General features: G+C 42.9%; 2 protein-coding genes across 4 annotated transcripts; both read right to left on the bottom strand.

The window, feature by feature from the left end:
• Positions 1-1,487: 1,487 nt before the first annotated feature.
• On the bottom strand, positions 1,488-17,053 carry DHX8 (DEAH-box helicase 8). Of its 3 annotated transcripts, XM_050911655.1 has the most exons (23): positions 16,984-17,053; positions 16,438-16,523; positions 15,787-15,859; positions 15,257-15,342; positions 14,519-14,628; positions 14,099-14,410; positions 13,652-13,796; positions 12,884-13,087; positions 12,291-12,378; positions 11,846-11,943; positions 11,152-11,299; positions 10,582-10,763; positions 9,972-10,166; positions 9,583-9,768; positions 8,877-9,087; positions 8,364-8,545; positions 7,447-7,587; positions 7,006-7,161; positions 6,010-6,147; positions 5,456-5,584; positions 4,183-4,379; positions 3,854-4,033; positions 1,488-3,285 (listed from the first exon to the last, which is right to left on the bottom strand). In XM_050911655.1, the coding sequence occupies exons 3-23, from the start codon at positions 15,818-15,820 to the stop codon at positions 3,066-3,068; spliced, it is 3,342 nt and encodes a 1,113-aa protein (XP_050767612.1). In that variant the 5' UTR covers positions 15,821-15,859; positions 16,438-16,523; positions 16,984-17,053; the 3' UTR covers positions 1,488-3,065. The 3 variants fall into 3 exon arrangements, with proteins under 3 accessions (XP_050767612.1, XP_050767613.1, XP_050767614.1); XM_050911656.1 differs by lacking the exon at positions 16,984-17,053 and having other exon boundaries at positions 14,099-14,329; positions 16,438-16,478; XM_050911657.1 differs by lacking the exons at positions 11,152-11,299; positions 11,846-11,943; positions 12,291-12,378; ... (6 more) ...; positions 16,438-16,523; positions 16,984-17,053 and having other exon boundaries at positions 10,659-10,749.
• A 708-nt stretch (positions 17,054-17,761) lies between these two features.
• On the bottom strand, positions 17,762-25,389 carry TMEM106A (transmembrane protein 106A). The gene is made up of 8 exons (XM_050911982.1): positions 25,168-25,389; positions 24,267-24,488; positions 23,745-23,808; positions 23,185-23,344; positions 22,525-22,665; positions 21,910-21,953; positions 21,216-21,269; positions 17,762-19,429 (listed from the first exon to the last, which is right to left on the bottom strand). Exons 2-8 carry the CDS (start codon positions 24,469-24,471, stop codon positions 19,309-19,311), a joined length of 789 nt encoding a protein of 262 aa, XP_050767939.1. The 5' UTR covers positions 24,472-24,488; positions 25,168-25,389; the 3' UTR covers positions 17,762-19,308.
• Positions 25,390-25,783: the final 394 nt, after the last annotated feature.

Here is a 25,783-nt window from a genome sequence, read left to right as displayed (position 1 = left end):
CAAGCAGAATGAGGTCCCCAGCTAGGCGAGGGACATCACATCAGGCTCTGGGGAACCAGAGCGGGGGGCAGGAACCAGCAATGCTTAGTCCATGCTACTTGCAGTACATGTTCCACAAGCCACAATGTTGTTGAGCAATAGAGAGGTTCACAGATGGCTTGGAATTCCTCAGAGGTACCATTCAGCATTTCACATTGTTCCTTGGTCTTCCAGGAGGAGAAGAGAAGAGAAAAAAAAAAAAAAAAAAAAAAGACAACCATAGCTTGAGCCTTCATCTACACCCCCTCCACACCCCGAAGGCTGGTGCCATTTTACCAGCCTCTTGTGGGAATGGCACTCATTGTGATCCTTCAATTTATTCTTACTTGGTTATTCTCACCCTGTCTGTATCCGGTTCTCCCCTCTGTTCACTTGTAGCTAACTAGCATTACTTTGTTCTCTGCCAGCAGGTGTAAGAATAACCCCAGTGCTTTGGCAGCCCAAGCTTTCTCCCTTAATTACAGCTGAAGCCTCTTTTCAACACAACCAGGTATTACTGGAAGCAGGGAGCCACACAAGCCTGAGGGAGGGCCCTTCAGCGGCTGTAGTTGCTGCTGTTGCTGGCAGTAATGAGACTGGAGACAGGGCAAGCACATCTATCTCCTCCTGGCATGTTCAGGGAAACTTCCACCCCACACTAGCACAGTCTGCAGCACAAGACCTGCTAAAGGCAAGGAGGCTATTTATTGCTGACAAAGGGACACATGCAAAGATTGCATGCACAAATACGTACTTATATTACTCAGGAATTTTTAGCAGTTATGCTAGACATAACACCTCCAAAAACATTACAGACTAGACACATAGCCTCTGCTGGCAGAATTTTTGCTTTTAGGTAAGAAACTTGTGTTACCAGTCCTAGTGCATTAACTCAGTACAGTCAAAATGAACCAGAAGATCTACAATTTATACCATTTAAAATGATGCAGTACATTTAGACAGAGGCAGGTTGGCAAGTGCTTACACAAGCACCTCACACAGGAGAGCTCAAGGAACACTTTCCCCAGCAAGGGGCTAAAACACCTATTCAGTCATGTAAGTACTGCCAGAATAAAGCATTAAGTCTGTGGTTTTATCCTCGGATCAGGCAGCTTATTTTCAGGTTTTTACACAAGATAACCAGCTAAAAAATCACATAAACAGTGGAAGACATTAGGATGTTACGCTCAGAAACCTCAGAGCAGTAATGGGTTGACAAAACTTTCTTTAAAAAAAAAAAGTGTAAGTGGTTCAAGTTTGTAAGCCAGCATTCTTGTTTCACAGGCTAGTTTTGGATGCGAGGTATTCCCAAAGCAAGCAGCTGAGGTTGACATGGAAAAGTTTCTGTAAATGAATTAAAGGATATCACTGAAAAAATTACACCAAGGAAAGAAATAACACACACAAAACAGATGACAATTGTTCACTTAAAAAAAAAAAAAAAAAAAAAAAAAAAAGAAAATCCTCTCTGTTGATGCATTTTCCCCTACTGTAAAGTCAGAAAGAGGCTACACTGGAGAAGCAAATACAAAATGAATTTGGAACAGAAATACCTCAAAGTACACTGTACAACTGGGTCTTCCACTGTGTACATTTTCTCTTTTACATCTTTCATTTGACTTTTGAAAGTCAAGTGCAAATCTTCATAGAAAACAGTAACAGACGCAGCTGCAGAGTTTGTGGAAGGAAAGTATGCTTGGAAAAGTATTCAATAGGACAACCTTCTCTGCCTAATGCCATAACGCAAAAAGCCTCCAAACCTACAAACTTTCTAATTCTATTTAACTTTATGATGATGTAACACCACGGGAAAGCTCAGGGCATTTATACAACATAATAAACAGTATATACAACATCCCTGCCCACCTTTGTACACAGATACAGATTTCCAATAGCTACTTTTCAGTGTGAAACATACTTCAAATTCATTGAGTGTAAAACAACCAGCCAACTTCATTCTACTCATTTCAACAATAATTTTAGCAAGTGTCCTAGCTTTGGAAAAAAATAAAAAAATAAAAATAGGGTATCTGCAGCTATGGAGTCAAGTTTCAATTGTTTGCCACAGAAAAAATAATTTACAGATAGCTTCAGCATGACATAGCACACACTGGATAGTCAATTTCTTTTTAAAGAAGGAACTGTTACACAATGTTTTACAGATATTTTAGCTGTAAGAGCATATTCTATTAAAAAACCCAACAGTTGTGATGTCACCAAATGTTTTAAGAGGAAATAAAACACATGACACATTGTATAGAAAGTCTAAACATCTGTAACCACTTACATTCACAGACAGAGCCGTGCTACAGAGTGGATGTGGTTAATTACCATTTGATATACTACCCTTCAGCACACAGGAGTTGGTGATGAAGGATAAGACTTGCAGTCTGACCTGTGCCATTGTCCAAGTATAACTGACATTCTAGCTGGGTTTCAAGGGATCTTTCCTGCCTTATCCCAAAGCCACAGATACTAAATATCTCACCACAGATGGCATGCATAAAAGACAAATAGTTACAGTGAACAGAAAAATGCATAGAATAGGAAAAATGGAGAACAAGCACCTCCCAAAAAACAGCCACTGTCCAAAAGCATAAGTAAAAATAAATCCCTTTTAGCAGGGTAAAGAAACAAACTATTCCAGCCTCTATTTGTCTGGTCATTCAGAACACAGTTAGGTTGGTGAACAACTATTTTTTAATCATTATCTTTTTGTTGTTGTTCAGGTCAGTGCCCTGATTTCTGAGTCTTAGGTTTTGTCTCTTAAAAGGGGAATGACTAAAGTAGTGCTTCAAGAACCATTTCTGAAATGATGCAACACACTGAGGAGACTCAGGACATTCGTCATGCAGCTGTGGAATCTAAGGGGCAGCTGACATGAGCACACATCGCCCCCTTGTGCTTTTGCTCTGAAAATACTTATTTTCTGTTCATTTTGTAGGTAAGCTTCAATTGAATGTCCTTTCTTTCAGGACACTTGCAACAGTGCAAAAATCACAGTCCCACAAATATAAAACCAGTAAGAGTCCATGAGGGAACTAGGCTCATCGCCGTCTGAATGCACGCGATATCCTCCAAGCATTGGGCTCCTCATAGCGATTGTACAGGGGTTCCAGCCGCTGCTGCTTTTTCTGTTTGCTCAGCTTGGTTGGATCAGAAACCTTGAAGAAAGCTGGTGCAAATTCCACCAGCCAGCGAGGATCAATAGTTGTCACTTCACGCATATATTCCTTGGTGGTCAGCACCAGTTCATGATACACCACCCTGTGAAAAGGGACAGCAACTCTGGAAATGAGTTTTTCCAAACAAGAAGAGACAAGGCAAGGGCTGGAGTACCTAAGCTTGCCCCTTTATCTCCGTTTCACCCTCCGTCAGCATAAGGCTCCTTATAAGCTCCAATGCAGGCTCCAAAAGAACCATCCAGAAGAGCTATCTTCTTTTTCCTCTCCTGCTTCACAACTACTCTTCAGCATAGAACTACTTCATTCCATCTAAAACAATTCTCTCTCTCCTCCCTCCCTCCCTCTCCCTCCCCCCCTCCCCCCCCCCCCCCCCCCCCAGTGTTTTAAACTCACTCCCACAATACAGAAACACAGAACTGCAAGCTTCAGGCCTGGCCTTGCCTCAAAACATAAGCCTCATTGCTGCCCAGGCACTAATTTTAGCAGCAGAAAGACCCAAAAGCAGACTTGAAACTCCTCTCACTCTGCTCTTTGCTGAGAAATCAGCAGCCTATACTTTGATCTGAACTCCACAAATAGCGCACACCACAACCTTTTCAGTTATAAAGTCTGAACTGAAATAGAAAATTACATGATATTGCCTTCCTTACCATTCTGGCTGCCTGTTGAAGAGAGCGCTGGATGGGTGGATATAGACTACTTGTTGATCAATCAGTGTCCGATAACCTTCCTGGGGATCCTTCTTTGCTGCATTTCGGAAGAAGCCACTACAGATGGCCTTCTGAACTCGAACTGTAGCCTTCCCACAGGATACCACATCCAGCTTGTGCCTGCCAGACAAGAGTTAGAGAGAAAAAAATTAGAGTTCTCCAGATTTGGGTGCAGCTACCAACATCAGATCAGCAAATTTTGTTTAGCTACTACAGTGTAAGAACACTAAGAAAACAAAGTCACTACTTGTCCTTCTCGACATGCTCACCTGTCCATAATGCCCAACATCTGCTTGCGGATGTCCTGTGCCCTGCGTAAGGATCGGGCCTGGATAAAATTTTCATAGCACCAGGGATTTGAAAACTTATTATTCTTCCAGGAATTGTACACAGCCAGCAGAGTGAGGTGGTCACCTTCTGTCTGATGGAACTTGGCTTTCTTTTGATCAGCAAGTGCTTGCTTATCCTAACACATAAAATATGTGTCAATCAGGTATCTACATCATAGAGACAATACTTGTGCAACATGAAGGACACGGGCTCCTTGTCACTCATACCATGACTTAAGTCTACCAAGAAACAGATGATATAAGAGTGAGAAGACAACACAAAATTTTGAGTGGTGAGTGACTAAGGACCAAGTGATGAGAATCTAAAGGTCACCAGGACTGCTCTCACTAAGTGAAAACTATGCCTGTACGAAAGGAAAGCCTAGAACTGTTCTTGCCAAAGAGAGACCTCATGTAGACTCTCCTGAAGACTGTCCCATGGGTGACAAGGAGCTGACTAGAAAAGATGAACTCTTTTTTTTTTTACTGATATTTTTTATTCAATGTCAGTCCCAATTTTTGAAAGGACACTTCAAAGTAAATGGCTCATTTATATTGTAGAAAGTATATACATGCATTGAACTAGCTAGTTTTTTATTGCTCTAGAAGCAACCTCAATTACTCATCAACAGAAATGCTGAAGCAGCTTTGACCCTGCTGACCTATGCACCTCTCCCCACTTCTCCAACCTACAGATAAAACATTAATCAAACACTGTGCCTACATAGATCAAAATTGAAGTTAACAGACTAAACTGCAGCAGGCTATCATAATGAAGAAATAATGGATTCAAGAGGAGCCTGCTGTTGAGGAATCCTACCACAGCATAGTCTGCTGCTTGCTGACTTAAAAGAAATCAGCACAGGATAGGATTGCCATGAAGAAATACATTCTCTGTATCTGAAAGTGACAAAGGCATTCTGAACTCCAGAGCTGGGACTGACTTGGTTTAGGGTTGCATGTGTTCACCGGGAAATGCAAAAGAGAATGAGACTTCTAACTTCCATCTTCCCATCTGCAAAGAAACTACTAACATCCACAGCTACAACAGGGTGCTTAACCAAAAGGTACACCAGAAATGTAATGTATGAGCAAACAGCCTAATCAAGCTACAGGTTTATTTTGGCAAATATGCTCACTCTCTAACACCTGAGGCAGGCACACAAAAAACACCCAAACTGTAACACTGCTGCTTCTTGGCTGCATTCCTTACCTTTGGCCTGTAGAACACGTTCTGTACAGACAGCATGGAGACTATTGTCAACATTTCCTCACTGCAACCCAGATGTACAGACATGATCAACATCTTACACAACATCGGCTCCAACGGGAATTCTGCCATCTGCAAGAAACCTGTTTCAGGGTACCCTGCAACATCTTGGAAAAATCTTGAACTCTCTCTGTGCAAAAGAGAGCAATGCCCTTTCTTCTGTGCTTCCTTTCCAGAGCAGTGTGCTTTACCCAGAATAACTTTACTCAACATAAAGCAAATTATTTGTCTATATTCACTGTCACAAGAATATCCCAATACTTAGAGGAAATTTTTAGACATTAGTAAAAGTAACCTTATGAATAAGAAATAACAGCTGCTCCTTAAAAAGCAGAAGGTATGTAACTATGGTAAGTGAAAAGCTACCAATAAAACACAAGAGAATAATAGGAAAAGGAAACCAACAGTGCTAGGCAAGTCCTTATACAACTACTCTCATGTCACCTCCTAAATATTTGCAACCCAGCCAGTGCTAAGTCGTATTCTATTTTGCCTACCCTGCGCCCAAGTCGAGTGAGCAGTCCCTCATCATCCAGAGCTCCCAGGGTGTACAGCTGCTCCATGGCAGTTATGAGAGTTTCCATTGGGGGAGCATCCATAAAGTCAAAGGAGAGCAAATCATTGATGCCCATAGCCTGAAGAGGGAGTGGAGAAAACCCAAGTTAAAACACTGAGAAGGAAGACACCAAACTCCAGCCAAAGATATATAACTATCAAACAATGAGGCACTACAGAACTTCAAGCAACCCTAGCCTCATGTCCTTATCCTGACTGTAACCGCAGTCATGAGTACATGGCTATATTTCTACACTTGAGATAATCCGCACTGGCCCATGGCTTTCACCCACCATTCAGTTTTCTGGTCTGTTTCTCTGGTACTGTTCCATACATCTCTGAAGCAAGATGATTCAAATCGAGGAGACACACAGGCTAAATGCTGATTCTGAGGACTTCCTGCCTTATAAACCAGTGTGGCTTGACAGCTCCAATGGACACTAAATATATCTCCACCCTTCCCCTTGTTCCCAGAAAGGAGGAAAAGCAGCTGAGGAAGCTGCTGCCATGTACTGGGTTAGATCCAGTTTGCAGACTCCTGGAGGGATGGTACACACTTAGAAGATGTATATGTTTGGAGATCAAAAACCACTCTAAAACAGTGTGTCTTATCTGTTAACAACATAAATGTACCTTACATAGGAAATCTGTACTGCCCATAAGATTCCTGTTTCTCAAACCTTCTGCAACTAACTGTTCTGTGCAGCTGAGACTTGTAATTTAGGTGGATATTCAACACTATAACCCTCAACAGAAAAATGCAGGAGCAAGCTCAGTGCCTGAGAATTGCATTTGATGCAATCTCCCTTCCAAAATACCTCTGTTCACCAGAAGGATCTGAAGTTACAGAAGTACTTCAGGAGGCTCATAAGGCAGAGACTCATTTATTGAAACGCTTATGATCATGTTGGCTTGCTAGAAGTTGGTGAAATACCCACCTTCAGGGAAAGTACTGTACTGGCCAAATTTGTTCTCTGGATTTCAGGCACGTTGGTGGTTAGCATTTCATCTCGATAAGCACGCTCTGTATATAACCTATAGCATTTTCCTGGTCCTGTTCTCCCAGCCCTTCCTGCTCGCTGCTTTGCTTGAGCCTAAAGGTAACAAGGCATCTCAGTGAACAGGTGCAAACAGGCACAGGCGAAAAGAAGTAAAATAAAATGATTAATTATTCACAATACTGGTATTAATAGAAAGAGATTTCCAATACAACCCAGGAAAGTATGTATTCCTTAGGCACAGCCTCAAGGAGTCTCAGGGAGTTATTAAATATGTGGTTTTATCATTGCCTCACTTTGCTTCCATGTGCTTGGATGCCACATCATCAAGATTCACATTACCAGCAGCAAAAAAGAAAAAGTCAAACACAGAATGCCTACCTGTGAAATCGGTGTAACAACCAGCTGGTCAATTCCAGTCTTGGAGTTATAAACTTTCTGCTTCACAAAGCCAGGATCGACTACGTAATATATTCCATCAATAGTCAAAGATGTCTCAGCAATGTTAGTGGCTATGACAACCTGCAAACAACAGTTTGATTCAGTACCAGTTCTGTGTCTGGTTGCAAGCCAACCATGCAGCTCAAATTAAACAATCCATTCTACATGATAGAGCAGTTTGTTACAAATGCAACTACTATCATTTAACATTGAAAGGAGAAATGTGTTCACAGAGGTACAGAAAGAAGTGTTATCTACAGTCAAAGATGGACAGGTTTTAAGTATCTACATTTGTTTTAGATTCAGGCAATATGGGAAAAGAGCACGATAAAATCCATAATTAAAAGCAAGTGAAAGATCATTATAAGTTTGTAAGCAGACTGCACTGACTTCAGGGAGAATTTTTTTCTATCACTCAAACACAGTCCTTATTTAGAGAAGAATCTTCCAGAGAATGTATCTCTAGATACTCACTAGCTGTTTGGTAGGAAATTTATATCCATCCAACAGGAATTGCATTTAGATTTCACTAAAGTTAATACCCTCTAAAGGCAGCATTAAAAAACACACCAAGAACATTCCACACAGAGGTTTGCTACACCAGATGTTTTTATATACATTTTCAAAGGCTTAGATAACATGTATAGGCATGTACACAACCAAAAACATGCTCTAAGCTACATATAAGCCACCTTTTCTCCAAAACTACATCATTTTGTCTGAAGTTGTAACTAACAGAATCAGAAGTGCTTAAAAAAAAAAAGGAAAGAAAAAAGATTAAAAAAAGTGTGATTAGCAGCATAATACACCCCACTATTAAAATGTATCGGCAGAAGATGAAGCCACACTGAAATTACCTTTCTGCTTCCTGGTGGGGCTGGGTCAAAGATCCTGGTTTGCATTTCACTGGGTAAAGCTGAATATACTGGTAGGATAATTAACTCCGGAACATCAGGTCCTAGAGATTTCATCCTTTCATAGAGGATTTCACAGGCAGTGTCAATCTCTTCCTGACCAGTTAGAAACACCAAAATGTCACCTACACAGGAAGTAAATTAAAACGTCCACAGAATCAATTCTGTTCAGTACAACTCCTGCATTACCACATTTCCATCCCTCACCTTTTCCATTTAAAGCAGAGGATCCCCATCTTTTGCTAGTCCCTTGGCAACAATTAGCCAGAAGCAACATACTTCAGTCTTTCACCCAACTTTTTCAGCATTTCATTTACTGTATTTTCAAACAATAGAGAATAGTGCTGAGAGCATTTTACTCATGTTACTAACACATGATCCATGACTTATAAAGGCCTTGCTCATAGGTATTAGAGTCCTTGAATCACCAATAACCCTAGACCATTCTCCACTCACCTGGTGGCTCTGTTAAGTGGATCTGCATTACTGTAATCAGACTGGCATCCAAATAATCTGTCTCTGGCTCTTTTGTGTACAGAATTTCTACTGGGTATGTTCTGCCAGGAATTGTGAAGATTGGCGCTTCGTAGAAATACTGAGAGAATTTCACAGCATCCAGCGTTGCTGACGTCACTATCAACTTCATATCCTGCCGTTTCTGCACTGTCTAGCAGGATAGAAAGTTCAAGTCATTTATTGTCTTTGGGACTATTAACATATGGCACTTGACTTAAATCAGAGAAATACGACCAGTAATATCAGGCGTTTTAATCTCTGAGTAGAGGGGCAGCTCATTCCAGTACCCAGAATTTAAAAAACCTGACCGCTAAGGTCATATTTCAAACCTTTCTTAGCAGCACCTATCACAGAAAGCCTTTGCACAGAAGGAAGAGCAAAGCAAGAACACTCCTCTGCTCATCCATCATTATAAGCATCCTGGACTGCCAATTCTCATTGTTTCTGCTGAATTTTGCTTGCTTTGTCTTCACACAGAGGCTCATCTTCTGAAAATTTGGACTACAGACCCTTACGAGCATTTGCTTTGCTTCAGAAGAGACTCTTAGAGCACATGAACGAACTTGACTTGTGTGACCTATGCGCTCCTACCGATAACGTAGCATACAGAGGACACTGACACAATGAAAATCAAATGCTACATTACCTTCTTCAGGAGTCCAAAGAGCACATCTGTATGTATGGTCCTCTCATGGGCTTCATCCAGCATGATAATGGCATACTGGGTTAGATCAGGATCTATCAAGCACTCCCTCAATAACATACCATCTGTCATGTATTTGATAACAGTTTCAGGGCTAGTGCAGTCTTCAAATCGAATGGTGTAGCCAACCTAGAAAGAAGAGTTGCACAGAAACTGAAGCTACAGAATTAAGTTATTAGCACCACCAATTCCCAGTTTGATTATTCTGCAAGCTCATTTTACAGCCTACAAGGGAACAGACGCACGGACACACAAGCAAACTAGCTCCAGTACTGATTTTTCCTACTTTTCCTCATGCTTATTTTGGCATGTTCTTCAGCATAGAAATTCACCTCTTGTCCCAAGCAGCAACCAAATTCCTCTGACACCCTCTTCGCAACAGACATTGCAGCCACTCTGCGAGGCTGAGTACATCCAATCTTTCCTCTTGATGTATACCCCGCCTCAGCCAGGTATTGGGTAATCTGTGTTGTTTTCCCAGATCCTGTCTCTCCAATAACAATCAGAATCTGGTTGTCATGCACAGCCTAGAAAAGGTCATAATGGATACATCTGTCAAAATTTAAAAACAAAAAACAAACAAAACCAAACAAAATCAACATAGTATATCTAGGACTAGACTGAGCACCTACTGCTCTTGCTCCAGCTGACCCAGACCAAAAATCATACCAGTGTTCTTACTGATCAAGTCAGCAAACTGCTTAACCATTTAGCTGACTCATCCCTTGCCGACATAATCCTAGTTTCAATTTTGACTTACATCAATAAATTTCTGGAGCTTTATTAAAATATACAGATATATGTAATCCTTTAAAATAATTATTCCGAACTACAGTTCTGCACTTAAAATTATCAACTGGCTATTCACCTGTCAACAGGCTAAACCAAGAATATTTATTTTAAATTATTGCTCAAAAAAGAATGCCATTTCAAGAGTCTTACTTGTATCAGCTGTTCCTTCAGTCTGAAGATTGGGAGACTCTCTCTCTGTTCAATGATAGAAAGCTGGGTCTTCTTACCATAAGAAGCTTTGTTGCCACCAAACGCATGTTTCTTCCACTCTGGGATATCGTTGGGCATCATCCCAATACCTCGCATGTTTGCAGCTATTTGTCTTCCATCCACTAGAAAAGAAACAATTTCACCACTACATCTAGGTTCACACAGGACAGACCCTGATGATCCTGCTCCTATTGTTCCATCATCCATGCCTTCTATACTTGTTTAAGTATTTTTTAAGTTCCTACATGTATACCTCCACTATTATGTTAATTTCCATGTAAAAAATTGCTTCACCATCCATCGCACCTTTTAGTAATGCATCCTTGATGGATAGCAGGATATACCTGTACATTTCCCTTGCCGTTCCTATTTCCACTTCAGTGGAAAAGTATTTCTTCTTTTCCTTGCTTTTGAAGTGAGGCAGACAAACACAGTATCAAGACATTTCTCCTGGGCTGCTCAACTATCACAAAAAAGGCATAGTTCACACTTAGATGTGTTCAGACATACCATCAGGGAGAGGATCCACCCAGTGCGTGTTGAGTCCCATGGGGATAGAATCCATCTCTGCTTCTCTCTGGGCTTGTTTAAGTTCTCGTCTTTCTTTAGCTAAAGCACTCTGCATCATTGCAGCCTGGGACAAGGAACCATCTGGATTCTGGAAAGCAAGAAAAAAAGATTTCAAGCACTCCCAGTCCTTCAACTTTGATTATCTCTCTGTCATCACTGTCCTTTAGAAGCGTCTTCTAAAGATGCTTTAAAAGATGTTAACTTTTTATCTTTGACTTCCAGGATATTTCCATTAGTCCAGCCTCATGAACTTCCATGGTCACGACTAATATAGAGCATCCCTCCACTGCCCAGTCAGAGGAATTATGGGCACAACCAATGAAAAAATAAGTATTTCTCTACCACCTTCTACTTTCAAAAGGTAAGAAAAAGCAGAAGAGAGAAAGCATGTACTAACACACTTATGTGAAATGGTTGCTGCTGCAGGCTAATGCGCATTTCAGTTCTATTATTTCACTCCACTGTCACCAGTTAAGTAAGAATCCAGCTTTATAAGTAAAGAAAGGATCTTCAGTTCAGTGGTAATGTTTTTCAGGGCTCTCAGTAATGTCCAGGTGGAAAACTGGTTGTTAAATTCCCAAATATTTATTTAATTAAATCAAGTATATTGGTTTTAGTCCTGGAAATCTCTTACCTTTACTATTTTGATGGGACTCATATCCATGCTCTGTTTAGTATGACCTCGAAGGAATGGTGGCTCTTCTTCAACTAACTCAATCTCAAGGTCCTCATCTAAAATCCACAAGGGACAATTTTTATAGAAAAGTTAAACATCTTCTTTCAGGTACATAAAAGTACCTCTTCAAATGGTGCTTCCTGTGTATTCGTGATTATGATGTACTTAAGATAGTTTTAAAAGTGAAAACACCACAAATTAAAAAGAATGCACAGACAGGGCACAGCCAAATATCACTAATAACAAGGCTAGAGCAACCCTAGTTCCAAATGTTTAAGATGACAGCAAATTGTGAGATGCTTCACATCCACTTATATCATCATCATCATCATCTTTTTGAATCAAAACACATCCAGAAACACAAGGAATTTACAACAACAATAAGACTGCTTGGAAATACTACCTTCTTCATCATCAACTTTAGGAAGAATCCCAGTCTCCTCATCAAAGTCAGGAAACTCTTCCTTGGAAAGCACATTAGCTGCAATCATCTGGGAACAGAATGAATACAACATGAATTTGTCCCCATGAACAAACACAACTCACCCCTACGAGTTCTCAGTTCTAATGCTATTGCCAGACTTGTAAAACAGGAACAAAGGAATGGTCCTACATTCTGGCACACCTCTCCCCAGGTCATCCAGTCTCTGAGCAAATAGTCCTTTTGTTATTCTAAATACCATCAGTGTGAGGCAGCTGGCTTATGCATGGCAGGACTGCACTGATAATCAAATACCACCTAAGTGTCACTGTATAAAGATCGTGATCCCCCAGGTCAGAGTGATCTCTGGATGTTACCTGGTCCAACCTCCTGCTCAAAGCAGGGCTAACTTCATAGTTAGAACTAAGCCAGAAGTCCCAAATCGCAAGAAGGCAGCAATTCAGAGGTAAGGAAGAAGTTACACAAACAAACAATCAATGAGCTGTATTCTAGTTCATGAAACTCCCTAGCAATTTTACCGACTGACACCCTATTTCCCTGAATACAAACCACACCTGTTTTATTTCCCATTTCTCTGGGTCTGAAATTCGGGTGAGGCGTTTCCGTTCAAGGCTATCATCCTCCACCTCTGGGGCATTCACCAGGGACAGGTGACTGGGTCTGTCCGGGTTTCTCATAGAGGTTTCTTCATTGGTTTCTCCAACCAGGTTTCTCCGCCGGTTTGGATTCAAGTCTTCCCCAGTGTCTTGATCAACATCCTACATTAGATCGATCAATCAATCAGCTCTACCTATATTGCACTTCTCCTTATCTATTAATACTGGTGCTTTCTCTAACACAAGAGAAAAAGCAGAGTACATTTCTCAGAGAGACTACTGCCGACAACAGCCCATACACAGAAAAGGCTATTTTGCATGGGGTTTTTTTTTCAGCTGGTATTGTGAGGTAAATACACTCCAAGTCCTGGAACACTACTCTGCCTTGGCAATAGCAGTGATTTCATTTAAAATGAGATGCTTCTCTCATACTGAAAAAGGAAGACAAACGTAGCAACAGCTTGAGGTTTGCCTTGTCGCTTAGCTAACATGTCAAGTCAAAAAATTGTTAGGAGCATTACATCAAAAACAAGAACCTACAGAAAATGAGTAAAAAGTAATAGGCCACTTAAATACAGAACAGTAACTCAATTTTTTTAACTCCCACTTGAAGGGTTATGTATTAGTTTTCATCAAAAAGAGCAAATAATAGCAAAAAGAGGCATAAACTTTAAAAAATTTGGCACCACAAACTCTATTATAAGCCCTATAGAATGTCTTCCATACCTTCATGCTCAGGCTGGTTTTGGATCCAGTAAAGGATAACACTTTGACTTTTACTCTTTGTCCTTTGCTCACAACATCAGCAACATTGGCAACCCGTCCTTCTCTTCGAAGCTCCGAGATGTGGACCAAGCCCTCCCAACGCTTCCTGTAGGTGAAATAAACAGAGGGGCATGAGATGTTGTACATTATTACTCCGACAGTCCGTCAGACCATTCAGACTCTGGATTAAAATATTTTGTTGTCCACTGACTGTTCGTGTACGTTCATAAACTGTTTTTTATAAGGAGAACATTCTCTGCCGACAAATTTATTTTTCTGAAACAGACCTTCATTTTGGCATCAAAACTCAGCATACTTTATTGTAGCCTCATAACCTCTTTAAGATACTAGCAGAAAAGAGAACTCAGATGGAATAGTACCAGATTTATTGTGATCATCAGAAGGTACCTTAGTCCTTCCAGCTGCACAAAGCATCCAAATTGCATTATACTTGTGACTTTGCCATTGTAAATGTCCCCAATGGACGGCTCCTCAGGTGGTGGCCGGTCTATGTGCTTGTCTCTCCATCTCTCATTGCTCTTCTCGATGTACTTCTCTCGATCCTTACGGTCCCTACTGGGACTCTGACTTCTGCTCCTTGACCGGTATCTGGATTTTCCCCTGTTCTTATCCCGAGTCCTAGAACGAGACCTAGAGCGAGATCTGTGTCTTCGTTTCCTGTCCCTACTACGACTTCGGCTCTTCCTCTTTTTCTTTGCCCTAACAAACAAACATTACATATTTGCAGTGAAATTCCACATAAGAACAGAGCGAGCAGGCAATACCAACTGCCAATACCCATCCCCCAGAGCAATACTAGAAACCTACCGGTGGTCACTGCTCCTTTGCTTGCCTTGCCTGTCTGCACTAGGCATCAGAGCTTCAAGTTCTTTAAGTGCATCAGCTGCCACTTTCACATCATCTTCATCCAGCATATTCTGCAAGAACAGAGAACCATTCGGTAAGAAGGCTGATAAAAAGTCTGTCACAGAGAATTAATCTACAGAAAGGACAATCACATGCATATCTATTTAGAAGGAATGTAAAATAAAAAAAAGATCAGACAGAATATGCAATATAGGAAAAAAAAGTAAAGCAGCTATCCTCCTATTTTGCCACAATATTGAAACAATTCTGCTTTTACACAGAAGTCAGCTTCATCTCAACACCTCAAATTACTACAGAAATATAAAAGTGCAAGTCCCTCGTAGCATCTGAATATCCAAAATTTTTATCTAGTTCGTAATCCATCATTACTTTGAACATTATGCAAGAAAGGCCAGGCTACAAATTTCATGTCACAAGAGCCTCATCTTCCAGGTATTCTGCAAAACAGTATCAACGTGGCAACTACTGTAACAGCTATTCTTGATAACTATACGCAATACCACCAGCCTTCTACCTCTTTTGTATTTTGTTTCTCATAGTCCACTTTTATCCATGCATTAGCAGGGGACACTCACATTAATGCAAAAAACCCCTTGAAACTAAGACAAACAGGAAAAAAAAAAAAAATAAATTATGTTTTCACATACTCACAAAAGAAATCTGAAATTATGACCTTACCCTGATGTTGGGATTGTCTGGCCTGCAAAGGGCTGGAAACAATTCCTTCAACTTCTCCTTCTCCGATTTGGGTTTGACAACTGTCTCTGATTTTGAGATATAAGACAAAAAACATACAAAAAACCCCAAAACTTAGAAGAGCTAGAACGATTCGCTCTTCATTTTTCTGTAACTGAATATAAACTTTAACTTTCATCTGAATGCAAAGGTTGATATAGATTTTACAGAGATTCTATCCAAAGATTACAATGTTACCTTCCTACCAATAAAATTCTGATTAGTGAATCTGTGAAATACATTAATACTCTAAATAGTGTACTCAGTATGTTTTTAGTGCCTAAACAGCTTTGCTAATCTACCACTAACAACAGAGAGAGTGCCACTGCAACAATAAGATACAAAGTCTTGCCTTACAAGACTAGAATAATAACTACATCAATCTCACCAAACACGGCCAAAAACTACAAAAGGCTAAGAGTTTTGTTTTTCTTTTTACACTGAACCAGTAAGAGAAACAAGATTACGCGTACCTTTGCTTGTAGATGGTTTTGGTGGAGGCCGCATTGTCTGTATGAGACGTAGCAAATTACTAATAAGGGAATCCTGAAAAATTTAATAAAATACTTTAATCTAAGAAATTACTACAACACTGTTTTTCATTGTTAGAAGGCACAAGTAAGGGCTTATTAGCAGGACAAAAAAAGCTCAATTCTGAAGATGCAGGTTCATTTTTAGAGCGTATCACTGGACTTCATGTACATCCTAAAAAGATACAATAACTTGAATCTGAAAATGATTATGATAATTCTATTTAAGTGACTTTTCTACTTGTCATTTTTAATCAGCTATTTAATCCAACTACAGTTATTTCTGAGGAACTCATTAACCCCGCATCTACATAAAAAGACTTACGACAACGTTTGCCTTCGTGAAAAGTTGTTTCTTCCATATTTTATATGCTCAATGAGACAATAAGTAGTTCAAGTCCTCAGAAGGATGCTTCACAAAGACTACAAAAGTTTTAAAAAAAGGAGGGAGTGGGAGGCTTGGCTTGATGAGACAGAAATACTCAAGAGCTAATTAGTGCATAGTTTTCCAATTGAAGAAGCCCAATAATCACTCCTCACACCTCTCCTGAAAACGAAAAGCTCTCTAAAATATACCAAAATAAGAACACTTACAGTGAACTCGGCACCATTCTTTAGAAGAACTGCTTTAAATGCATCAAACGAAGTATTTTTCTCAGCAAGACTTATCACAAACTCGGCTGCGAAGAGGGAGCAGAAAGTAAATAAGAACGATTAATTAAAAAGCAGTATAAGTACTTTATGTTTAGATAAAAGTTGTTCTCCCGGCAACACAGTGACCAGCTAGGTCGGTCTACCTACGGAAAAGCTGCAACGCTGCTCGCAATAGCAGCGGCTTCCTTTCCAAGTCCTTCCGTAGGAGCCCAGCTGAAGCGTTTTCTCACGCTCACGACAAGTTTTTTTGAAGAAAAATCATGGGTTTTTTCCTGAATTCGACAAGCCCCTTCGCAAAACGCGTCCTGGCCGACAGAAACGGCTACAGCAGCCCTTCCCATAGCTGCCGCCAGGCCCGTAACGCGACAGACGCCGGCTGCCGCGCCCCAGCAGCGCCCCGGGACGCGCTCGCCACGGAGATTCCCCAAAGGCCGCGCGGCCCGCGGGCGTCTGCCCAACTCCCGGGCCGGAGCCCGCCTCACTCACCCAGGTCCTTGTCGTTGATGCCCAGGTGGTTGTCCAACTCGGTGCAGACCTTGGAGACTAGCGACAGGTATTCGAGCTTCGCGAGCTCCTCCACAGCCGCCGGGTCCGCCATGATTCCGCCCCCCTCCCACGCACATCCCACACCACTTCCGCATCCGGGGCGCGACGGAAGTGGTGAAGCGACGGCGCACGGATCGCGCTGGCACTGATCATAGAGAGGGCGGACGGTACTAGAACGACTCGCGCCTGGGGCCAGTCTATGACACCAGCTTTGTGATTTGTGGGGGACGAGGAAGGCGGGGGGTGCGCGGGGGGGAAGAGGCGGCGCGGTCGCCGCCGGGGCCGGGGCCGGGGCCGTGCCCGCTCGGCTCCCTTCGCGGAGGGGTCGCACCTGGGCCACCTTCAGCGAAGAGCCCATCGCAAGAAAACAGGCAGGGCAGCCGGGGACGGTCGCAAGGATGTGGGCAAGGAGAGCGGGCCGCAGCTATGGAGGCTTTCCAGCTCGTAGGTAGAGTGAACTACTCTTTTTTTCCACTGGGATGCTTGCATCCACATATGCAAGGGCATAGCTGGCCACAGCTGTCTGATTCAGCCTCAAGTACATTTCAGGGAATGGCTGTTCCCTGGTCTTAGCTCCGCATCTTTCTTAAAGCCTTCTCCCCATAAAGTCTCCCATCTCCCTTCATGCCCACGTACCTGCTGATGAACAAGTTGCTGTGTCACTGGAGCTGTACAGCAAGGCTGAAGACTTGCTGTACAAAGACAAGTCATCCATCTCTGGTTGCACAAGGCCCTTTATTTGTGAACAGATGATAACGGTACAGGTAGATAACAGCACTATAGAAGCACAGCTGGAAACTCAACAGCAGGGGAGGGAAGTGCGTAGCAGAATCAACAATATGGCAAATAAAAAGCACTGTAGAGATGTGACGAGCAGGGAGGATTTCAGAATGGGACATGGAGCTTCTTCATCCCTGCTTCAGGGAGAAAGCTGACTAGTTACCATTTCAGTGTGATCTTAATGGATGGTACAGTGAGGAGCAACACTCCGCAACAGCTCTGTAAGAGGTGCTAGTTTAGGAAGCATATTTTGAAGACAGGATCAGAGACTTTCTTCAACTTCAATAGTCTTCAACTATTCTGACGCTTTGGTTCTATCCTTCAGTGGGACAGATGCAGGAAAATGCTGAACTGCTGAGTAAAAATTTTAGTCCAGGAACTCCCAGGCTCCTGTTTTACCATCTAGAATGCATCAGGCAGCATCTAAACTAGAACCTAAGGAATAACATTTAACCCCTTCATCATTTGGGGGATACAACTGCCAGCCCTGGGAGGAGAGAAGGCTGCCAGGGCTGTTCCTCCTGTAAAGTATGTTGGGTAGTTTTACAGCTTTAGACAAAAAAACCCAAAACACCACACCCCCACACCAGCTGTTTCCTGATATTTGTGCAAACTAAGCTTTTCCAGTCAGATATGAACTCTTTCATGCTTGTTCAAGTTGAAAGCATTAAATGCCAAAGCATTCAAGAAAACAATACCACAAACAGCACGTGCTGGCCACCAACCACCACTGGCAGCAAAGCAGCAATCTTTTTTGTTCATGATACAAAATGCATTTTCTTCTCACTGAAATGGATGCCCTTAAGGAATGGCTAGTGGATGAGCTTGTTTTAAAAATATATATATATAAATGCATATTCTCACCCGCTATACTGGACAGCTTAAAACAGCAGTCACCCAAGAGTCACCCTCACAAGGTGTTTTGACATGACATGCAGTAGTTTTTCTTAAGACTCAGAGAGAGAGACATCAGTCCTGTTTCTTGCTCTTGTTGTGCAGGTTGTGCAAGTGTCATTAGATTCTGGTGATGCAGATGCAATCCAGCCAAAAAGTCTCATCATAGTCCTTTTCCAAGTTATGAAATACTTAAAATTCAGGACAGAAGTGCAAAATTATGCAAGGAGGAAACAACCAGAGTTAGTCTGACTAATAGGGCACTGCCTCCAAAGTAGCAGTGAAACATAGTGTGGCCCACTCCTATCAGCCACACAGAGACACCCCACGCACTGGTCAATCTGCTGAAGCATCAGCCATGATAAGGCACTGAAAAAAGAAAGCTGCAATCTGAGGGCAGTAGAGTCCACATTCATAAGGCCAAGTATGTTACCAACTTTGCATGAGAGATGGAAGTCTTTCCTTATCCAGGAAACACCGAGCCTCCTGTTTAAGGCATAGATAGAGAAGAACCCCCAGAAGTTTGTCTCCCTATGACTTGCCTTTGTGGTGGAATATGCTGCACGCAAAAGCTCTGCCAATCTGGCTCTGTCATGGTGGGCAGTGGTACAATGGGTGAGGTAGCGTGGCATTCCCCCGGCAGTCCACATACTGGTAGTCTTCAAAAGCCAGTTCCTCTGAATGACATAGGTATGTGCAGGTCAGGGTACCCCTGCAAGGCAAAAGCAGACCAAAACTGCACTTGTGATTGTCCCAGATGAGACTTCTCATAATGTAAAGGTCCCATGGTGAGCTCCCACTGCCATCCTGTTTTGTCCCTATTACATAGCCCCAGAACACAACAGTCAGGATACCCTCGGCTCAGTTTCACGTGTTGGAAAGGGAAAGCATCTTTCAGACTGCATTAAAGAAAGCCTTTACAAGATCACTACCGTTACAACAAATGCTTTGGCCATTCTAGAAGCCCATTAAGACTTCCTACCCCAGCATAACACTCCTGTGCCATTTCACCATTTACCTGTTCCCAAAGTGCTAGTGCAAGTCACAGTGGATGGCTGTTTACGGAGTTAGCTAGACAAAAGCATGTATCTTTCAATCACTATCTTTTTGTGCCACCTCAAGAGCTGTTTACATCAAGTAGTTTCTCCTAACACTACGCAATCCATCAGTGGGTAATATCGGCAGGAAGAGATGTGATGCAGAAAAGTGTAGAGGTGACTGGAATCATCTTCAGCTTCTGGCTAATGGAGAGCTTGCAAGTAGAGAGCAAAGGCCCTGTCAGCCCATAGCATCAGCTAAGAAGGACAAAGTTGCCTTAGCAGCCAGAGCCATTCTCCATGTTGTCCAAAATGCACCATTTTTACCATGCTTCGAGTAGCATGGGGCTTCTCTGCATACTTTACCTGTTTAAACTTCACATCACTCAGCACTGATTACAGTTAAAACCTGCATTAAGACCCATAAAACAAGACACTTGACAATACAGCCCTTCAAATTGCAACAGAAGACCAAGATTTAAACCCCTATGTTTCAGGAGATCGCCAGTGACATTTCTTTAGTGACTTGGGAGAATTCCAGCCTGGCGTGCCTCCAAGAGATTGACATACTTTCTCCAATCAAACGCTTTTCCTAATATTCACAGTCCATTTCCAGATACAGCAGGTGAAGCCCTGGCTTTAGATTAGCACAAAAGACTATGATGCAAAAGCAGTTCCTCTTTCCTGAAGAAATCATGGACTCAGTGACAACAGTCTGCAGATGGTGAACCTAGAGGTCCACCTTCCAAGAGTGGGCTCACAGCCTGGAGTCTGTCAACACAGATGTGCAGGGAGATCCTTCTAGTGGACATGGGCTACACAAGGAGACAATTTCTGCTGCAGAGTTTTCCAAAGTGGCTTAAACTCAGCTAACGAAGACCAGCCTTCTTTCATGGCTGCACGGAGGCATTCTAGCACTGCTATACCTCCTAAGAGCTTCCCTGTCTCACATACCGGGTTTAGCTCTAACTCAGACCAGAACAGTAGCAACCTGTCCCAGCAGCAGCTGTATTGTAAAACTGCAGTTGCTCTCAGCAGCTGCTGTCAGAACACTTGGAGGCAATCATCCACGCATCCGCACAGAGTCCAGGCTGAACGAGTCTGCCCCTAGCACCACAAGGCAGGCAGGCATAATCGAACCAGTCAGTATTTCTAGCTCTGGACCAAAGAATTACTTTCCAACAGCTACAATCAGTATTCCAGAAGGAAGTCTGCCAGGCCAGCTTGCCTTAAGCAACAGTGACAGCTTGAGCTGTCAGTAAGCCTGAATCCAGGGCAGCAATGGCTTTGGAGAATTATCTCCTCCTCGCACCTCAGCACACCTATCTGGGTAACAGCACATTCACACTGTAGGCAGTCCTGGTCTTTAATAACAGTGACTGCAGACCTTCTTGAAAGGAGCTGAGCAACAATGTAGGTGACGTGGATGTTAGTTGTAGCTCTGAACCACGCATCACTTACTGTATATGCAGCAGAACATTGTGAACTCTGACTTTTGTCCAGGTGCAAATGTTACTACAAGAGAAAAGAGAGAGTTAATGTCACAGGAGCTGCCTGCATCATGTGTCTCCCGTCCTCAATTATTCCATTGCTTCTCCAAAAAGGTCCGTCTTTGCAATATTCTGACAACAGCTATGCAGGCAAAGTTCTTCAAGCACAGCAATATCTACGCCAGTAAAACATGTTTTTGCTGGTGTAACTCCGTAACTGTGGATCTAGTAAGCATGGGCCTCATAAATATGCAATGCACCACCCTGTCTGCACAGCAGCTTTGGTTGCTATGAACTTCACATAGTTCGCTGGTCATTTGCGGAGAAATGCAGTTCATACAAGGTACCTTTAGCTCCACAAATGGAGCATTTAAAGTTGACAACCCAGACATCAAATTGATATCATCACTCACTAATCAGAATGTATGGAAAACGACATCGTTGAGCCAACCCTAAGCAGAGAACACCAATAAATAGAAAAGGAAATGAGTTTAAGATGGATGTGCCAGACTTATAACCAGATCAGCTCCACACATTAAACTGAAAAGGACACACTCACACTTTGCCCTACAGACAGGACCAGCACAAGAAATCTAGTCATGAAAAGCCTATAAGTGTCAACGTTACTTACTAACCAAGGGAAGAAATCTTCAAGAATTACTCACTAGGTGTTGTCGTCCAATATCCTACTGGCCACCGTATAATAGATCTGCAAATGTGAACAGAAGAGAAAGCAGGAAGTACACAAGAACTACTGTTATGTTTGTATACAATTCAGAGAGCTGAAGTAGGGAGAACTGGATTCTCCTTAGGTGTCTGAACCTGAACTTCAAGATCTAGCCTAACAATTGTTTTTAACAGTAGGCAAGAAAATAGAATCAGAAATTAGATCTAAAAAGGCCTTAAAAAAAGGTCATCTAGGCCACACACCTGACCTTTATACCAAGAACGGATCAGCTGTGCTCAAACTGTTCCCACCAGGGTTTTGTCTAACCTGTTTTTAAGCTTGCCATCATTTGAAGGCAAGCGCACAACCCAGCCCACTACACAAAGAGCAGACAGATGTTCCTTGCCCAGGAATGTATTAGCTTCAAACTCAGCAACACGTAAATTCTTACAACACCCCTTCCCGAAGTGGGATGTGGGAAGCTGCATGTGGGAAGGCTTTGAGTGTTTGGCAGGCAGATGACAAAGGAGCGGATCAAGCATACAATAAGCACCTCCCTGTCCAGGACATCCAGATTAGTTTAGGAGAAAATGCAAGAAACAGCAGAGCTCACCTGGCCGCTCTGCAAAGGGCTCATATTCAGCTGGGTTTTCACGGTGGTCTTCCCTACTACTAGGGACTGGTGCAAAACCTCTACGTCTAGCTGCACAACAGCGACCAGGTAGAAGTTGTTATTAGTTATGTTCAGCACGTTCTAGGGAGAGAAACAACAACAACAACAACAACACCCAGAACACAAGTCACCTTGCAGCAGGGCCATAATGTTACTGTTGCAAAGCTACTTTAAATATATCCCTGCTATGACCTTACAGCAACACTGGGCCACACTGTCCCTTTCAAATCCTCAGACGTACACCCAGCCTGGCCACAAAGACGTGTACGCTGCAGTGTCTCCCATGACAGTCAAAGGGGGACAACCAAGCAGCTCAAGGATGCAAAAGAAAAAGGATTCCCAGAATTAATCACAGTGCTTCTTCTACACAGCTCCTTTGGCCACTTTGTGTGACTTGCTCACTCGCAGCCAGGCCAGCCACACCTCTGATGCTGTAACGCACTCTGAACATTGATTCCAAGCAGCCAGAGACTGGACTGAGATGGTGGGAACGCCAAGACTAACTTCAGACAGTGATCAGTTAGCCTACACGTGGAGTGGCACAGCAGATAAGCACAGAGCCCTTCAGATCCACTCTCTGACTGTGAGCTGAGCACTTACCGTCATGTTGAGGTATATACTGGTGGTGGTGGCATTAAAGCCAATGGAGGAGGCATTCAGCCCTGCAGGCAGCACAGTAATGGAGCGAGGAAACAGGAAGAAAATACTGAGAGATGTTGTCAGCAGGCAGATTGTCACAGCAAGACATACATAGAGTTTCCTGCAAAACAGCACCAGGGCCACAATCATTCTCTTGGTTTGTCAGCTGCAAGCACCTGCAGTTCTGCTCCAGCTCAAAGGGAGGAGACGATAAAAGCTTGGGTGCCAGAAAACTGGGACGGGTTTGTGCAAAACTATTTGCCAGCCACCAAATCACAGCAGAAGCAGGGTTGAGTCCTGCACGCTGACATGGTGCATTACAGTACAAATTGCTGGAGATGCCCAACAACTGCACACAGAAGACTGCCCACCATCTGCTATTGCTGAAGAGACACAGCAAACACCAAACTTACTGCAAGACAGAGCACAAAGAGCAAAACACCCAAAGGACTAAGGCTTTCCTTCATACACAGAAGCAGCATTCAAAAGGTGAGAAAAGGGGAAAATTTAACAGGACTTACGTTCGTCTAGGCTTCAGCCTCTGGTCACCATATGGAATCAGAGCCACCAGCTGCTTCTCTTGCTCTGAAAGAGGTGGCAGCAGATCAGAGACCACGCTAAGCACACAAGTAAATAAAGCAAATTGCATTGCAGGACATTGCATTGCAGGACATTCCACAGCAGCCTAGTGCCCATCTGCACTCACTTCACAGGTGATGCTGTCCAATTAGAAGGCAAGTGTGATGCAACTAACATTTCAGTTTGAGCATTCCCATCTCTGGGCAGAAACAACTCCCCAGGGGCTCCAGGGTGGGCTTTGAGTAATCACCTAGAAACAGCACTACTTGCCTTCCGACCCCATCCTCCCCCAATAGAGACAGCCCACAGAGGTCACAAGTGAGCTAGAGGTACCAAGACAGGACATTCCTAGACCGGATACAATCAAGACCAACTGGTTCAACCAAGGTCTTTAGGCAAAGAGACACATACCAACCTCAGAAGGCCCAAGAAGCACTGACACAGTACACAGAAGAATCACCTACCCCCAGGGATCCTTCCTGTTCCCTGACATGTTGGACAGTTGACATAGCTTCGACGTGCAGTGCCCACGCAGGCTGTAGCAGAGTCATTGATACTAGCATAATTGGTGATTTCATCTTCAGCATCCAGTTGCCTGGGTAAGATCAGTTTGCCTTCACTCTCCTTTTGGCCAGGTGTTTTCCAGAACAGTGAAAGTTTTCCACCCATGGTTGAAAGAATCCTCACTAGGTGTCCAACACAAAAACGCATTGAGAAAACTGTCTCTCTGAACCAACCTCCAAGAGCATCACCATTAGCATTTGTAGTAGATCACAAGTATCCTAACATTTAGCAAGTTTCCTAAAGCACAGCTCTGAAGTTGCTTTAAATGCTGAGTTACTGCAAGTAACTCACTCTTTTAAACATTCAATCTTCTAGACACCCTGGTTGCAGGAAAAGTGTCTGAGAATGCCACCCTATAGAACAGCATACCAGATTCTTCTTTATCTCGTAGTATTTGGTAAGAGGAGGGAATGCTGACTCAAAGCTCCTGAAGGTTTCAAGATGACAACATAGCGCAGAAGAACTGCCGAGTTCTTGACTGGTCATTATTCACCCACATCCAACAGGGAACTCACCTGAACATCAAGGCCTTGGCATTCCCAATCAAGCACAGCGTTACTAACAGTAACAGCAGCCTGACTAAAATGAAATAGCGTGCAAACAGAATCTAAAAGTAGATGAAAGAATCTAGTCTATTTTTAGAAGTTAAAAATACAGTTGAACTCGTTTTCCCAGGCTTCTGACAATCAAAAACTTTTACCTCAGCTCCTAGTAATCCTCCCAAAAGTATTAACAATACCAAGCTGAGGAAAAGCAACTGTATTTTCATCACAAAGACATCAGTTCAATGCAGTTTCCTACCTGTGCCAGCCTTCCCTCTAGGCAGTCTTGTTTCAGCAACTCAGATACAGGTAGGATGTTTAGCTTTGATAAACAGTAGCTTCTACATTTGCCCAGATGATCCGGAGGCTTTGCATGAATAACCCCTCAGGGCTCTATTATAAAACATACTGGGGATGAAAATCACCATCTGGCAGTGGAGAAACACCATGACAGAGTTGCCAAGCATAGGGCTCATTCCACAGCCAGCAAACCTGGGCCACGATGTCAGGACATGGGCTGATTCCAGGGGCAGCTGCTGTTTTCCTTGCTGACAAAGGAAGAACCAGGATCTCATTTAACTAGCAGAGGTGGACACGGCTGCAGCACTGCTCATTCAGCCCTGGAGGCCACAGAGGGACCATTCAGCAGCCCAGTACCCCAGACTCTGAAATTCTGCAAGACACTGCTCGGAGGCTCAAGGTAATTCAGTGTTCCCCACCCTCTTGCAGCATGCAGAGGGGAAGGGAAGGACAAAGATGCCTGCAGGATCTGGGCTTTTCTAAAGCAGGAAGGGCCTCATCATATTGTACCGTAAGTCCCCATCTCTGCAGTCTCTTGAGGGCGCCAGGCAGTGAAGCTGCAGCTTTACCTGCGC

The sequence above is a fragment of the Gymnogyps californianus genome, chromosome 28 (assembly GCF_018139145.2).
Source record: "Gymnogyps californianus isolate 813 chromosome 28, ASM1813914v2, whole genome shotgun sequence".
Lineage (NCBI taxonomy): Eukaryota > Metazoa > Chordata > Aves > Accipitriformes > Cathartidae > Gymnogyps > Gymnogyps californianus.
Note: the sequence above shows the minus strand (reverse complement) of the source record. Positions and strands in the feature narration are given on the sequence as shown.

Excerpts from the sequence above, each read along its gene's own strand:
- TMEM106A (XM_050911982.1), bottom strand. The coding sequence starts at position 24,471 with ATGGGTGGAAAACTTTCACTGTTCTGGAAAACACCTGGCCAAAAGGAG. Across the intron at positions 23,345-23,744 it reads AGGCTGAAGCCTAGACGAAC|GAAACTCTATGTATGTCTTG; the intron begins GTAAGTCCTGTT and ends GCTGTTTTGCAG. Across the intron at positions 21,270-21,909 it reads ATATTGGACGACAACACCTA|TAACATTTGCACCTGGACAA; the intron begins GTGAGTAATTCT and ends TTTCTCTTGTAG.
- DHX8 (XM_050911655.1), bottom strand. The coding sequence starts at position 15,820 with ATGCGGCCTCCACCAAAACCATCTACAAGCAAAG. Across the intron at positions 14,411-14,518 it reads CAAAGGAGCAGTGACCACCG|GGCAAAGAAAAAGAGGAAGA; the intron begins GTAGGTTTCTAG and ends TTTGTTTGTTAG. Across the intron at positions 5,585-6,009 it reads TCACTCGACTTGGGCGCAGG|ATGGCAGAATTCCCGTTGGA; the intron begins GTAGGCAAAATA and ends GGTTTCTTGCAG.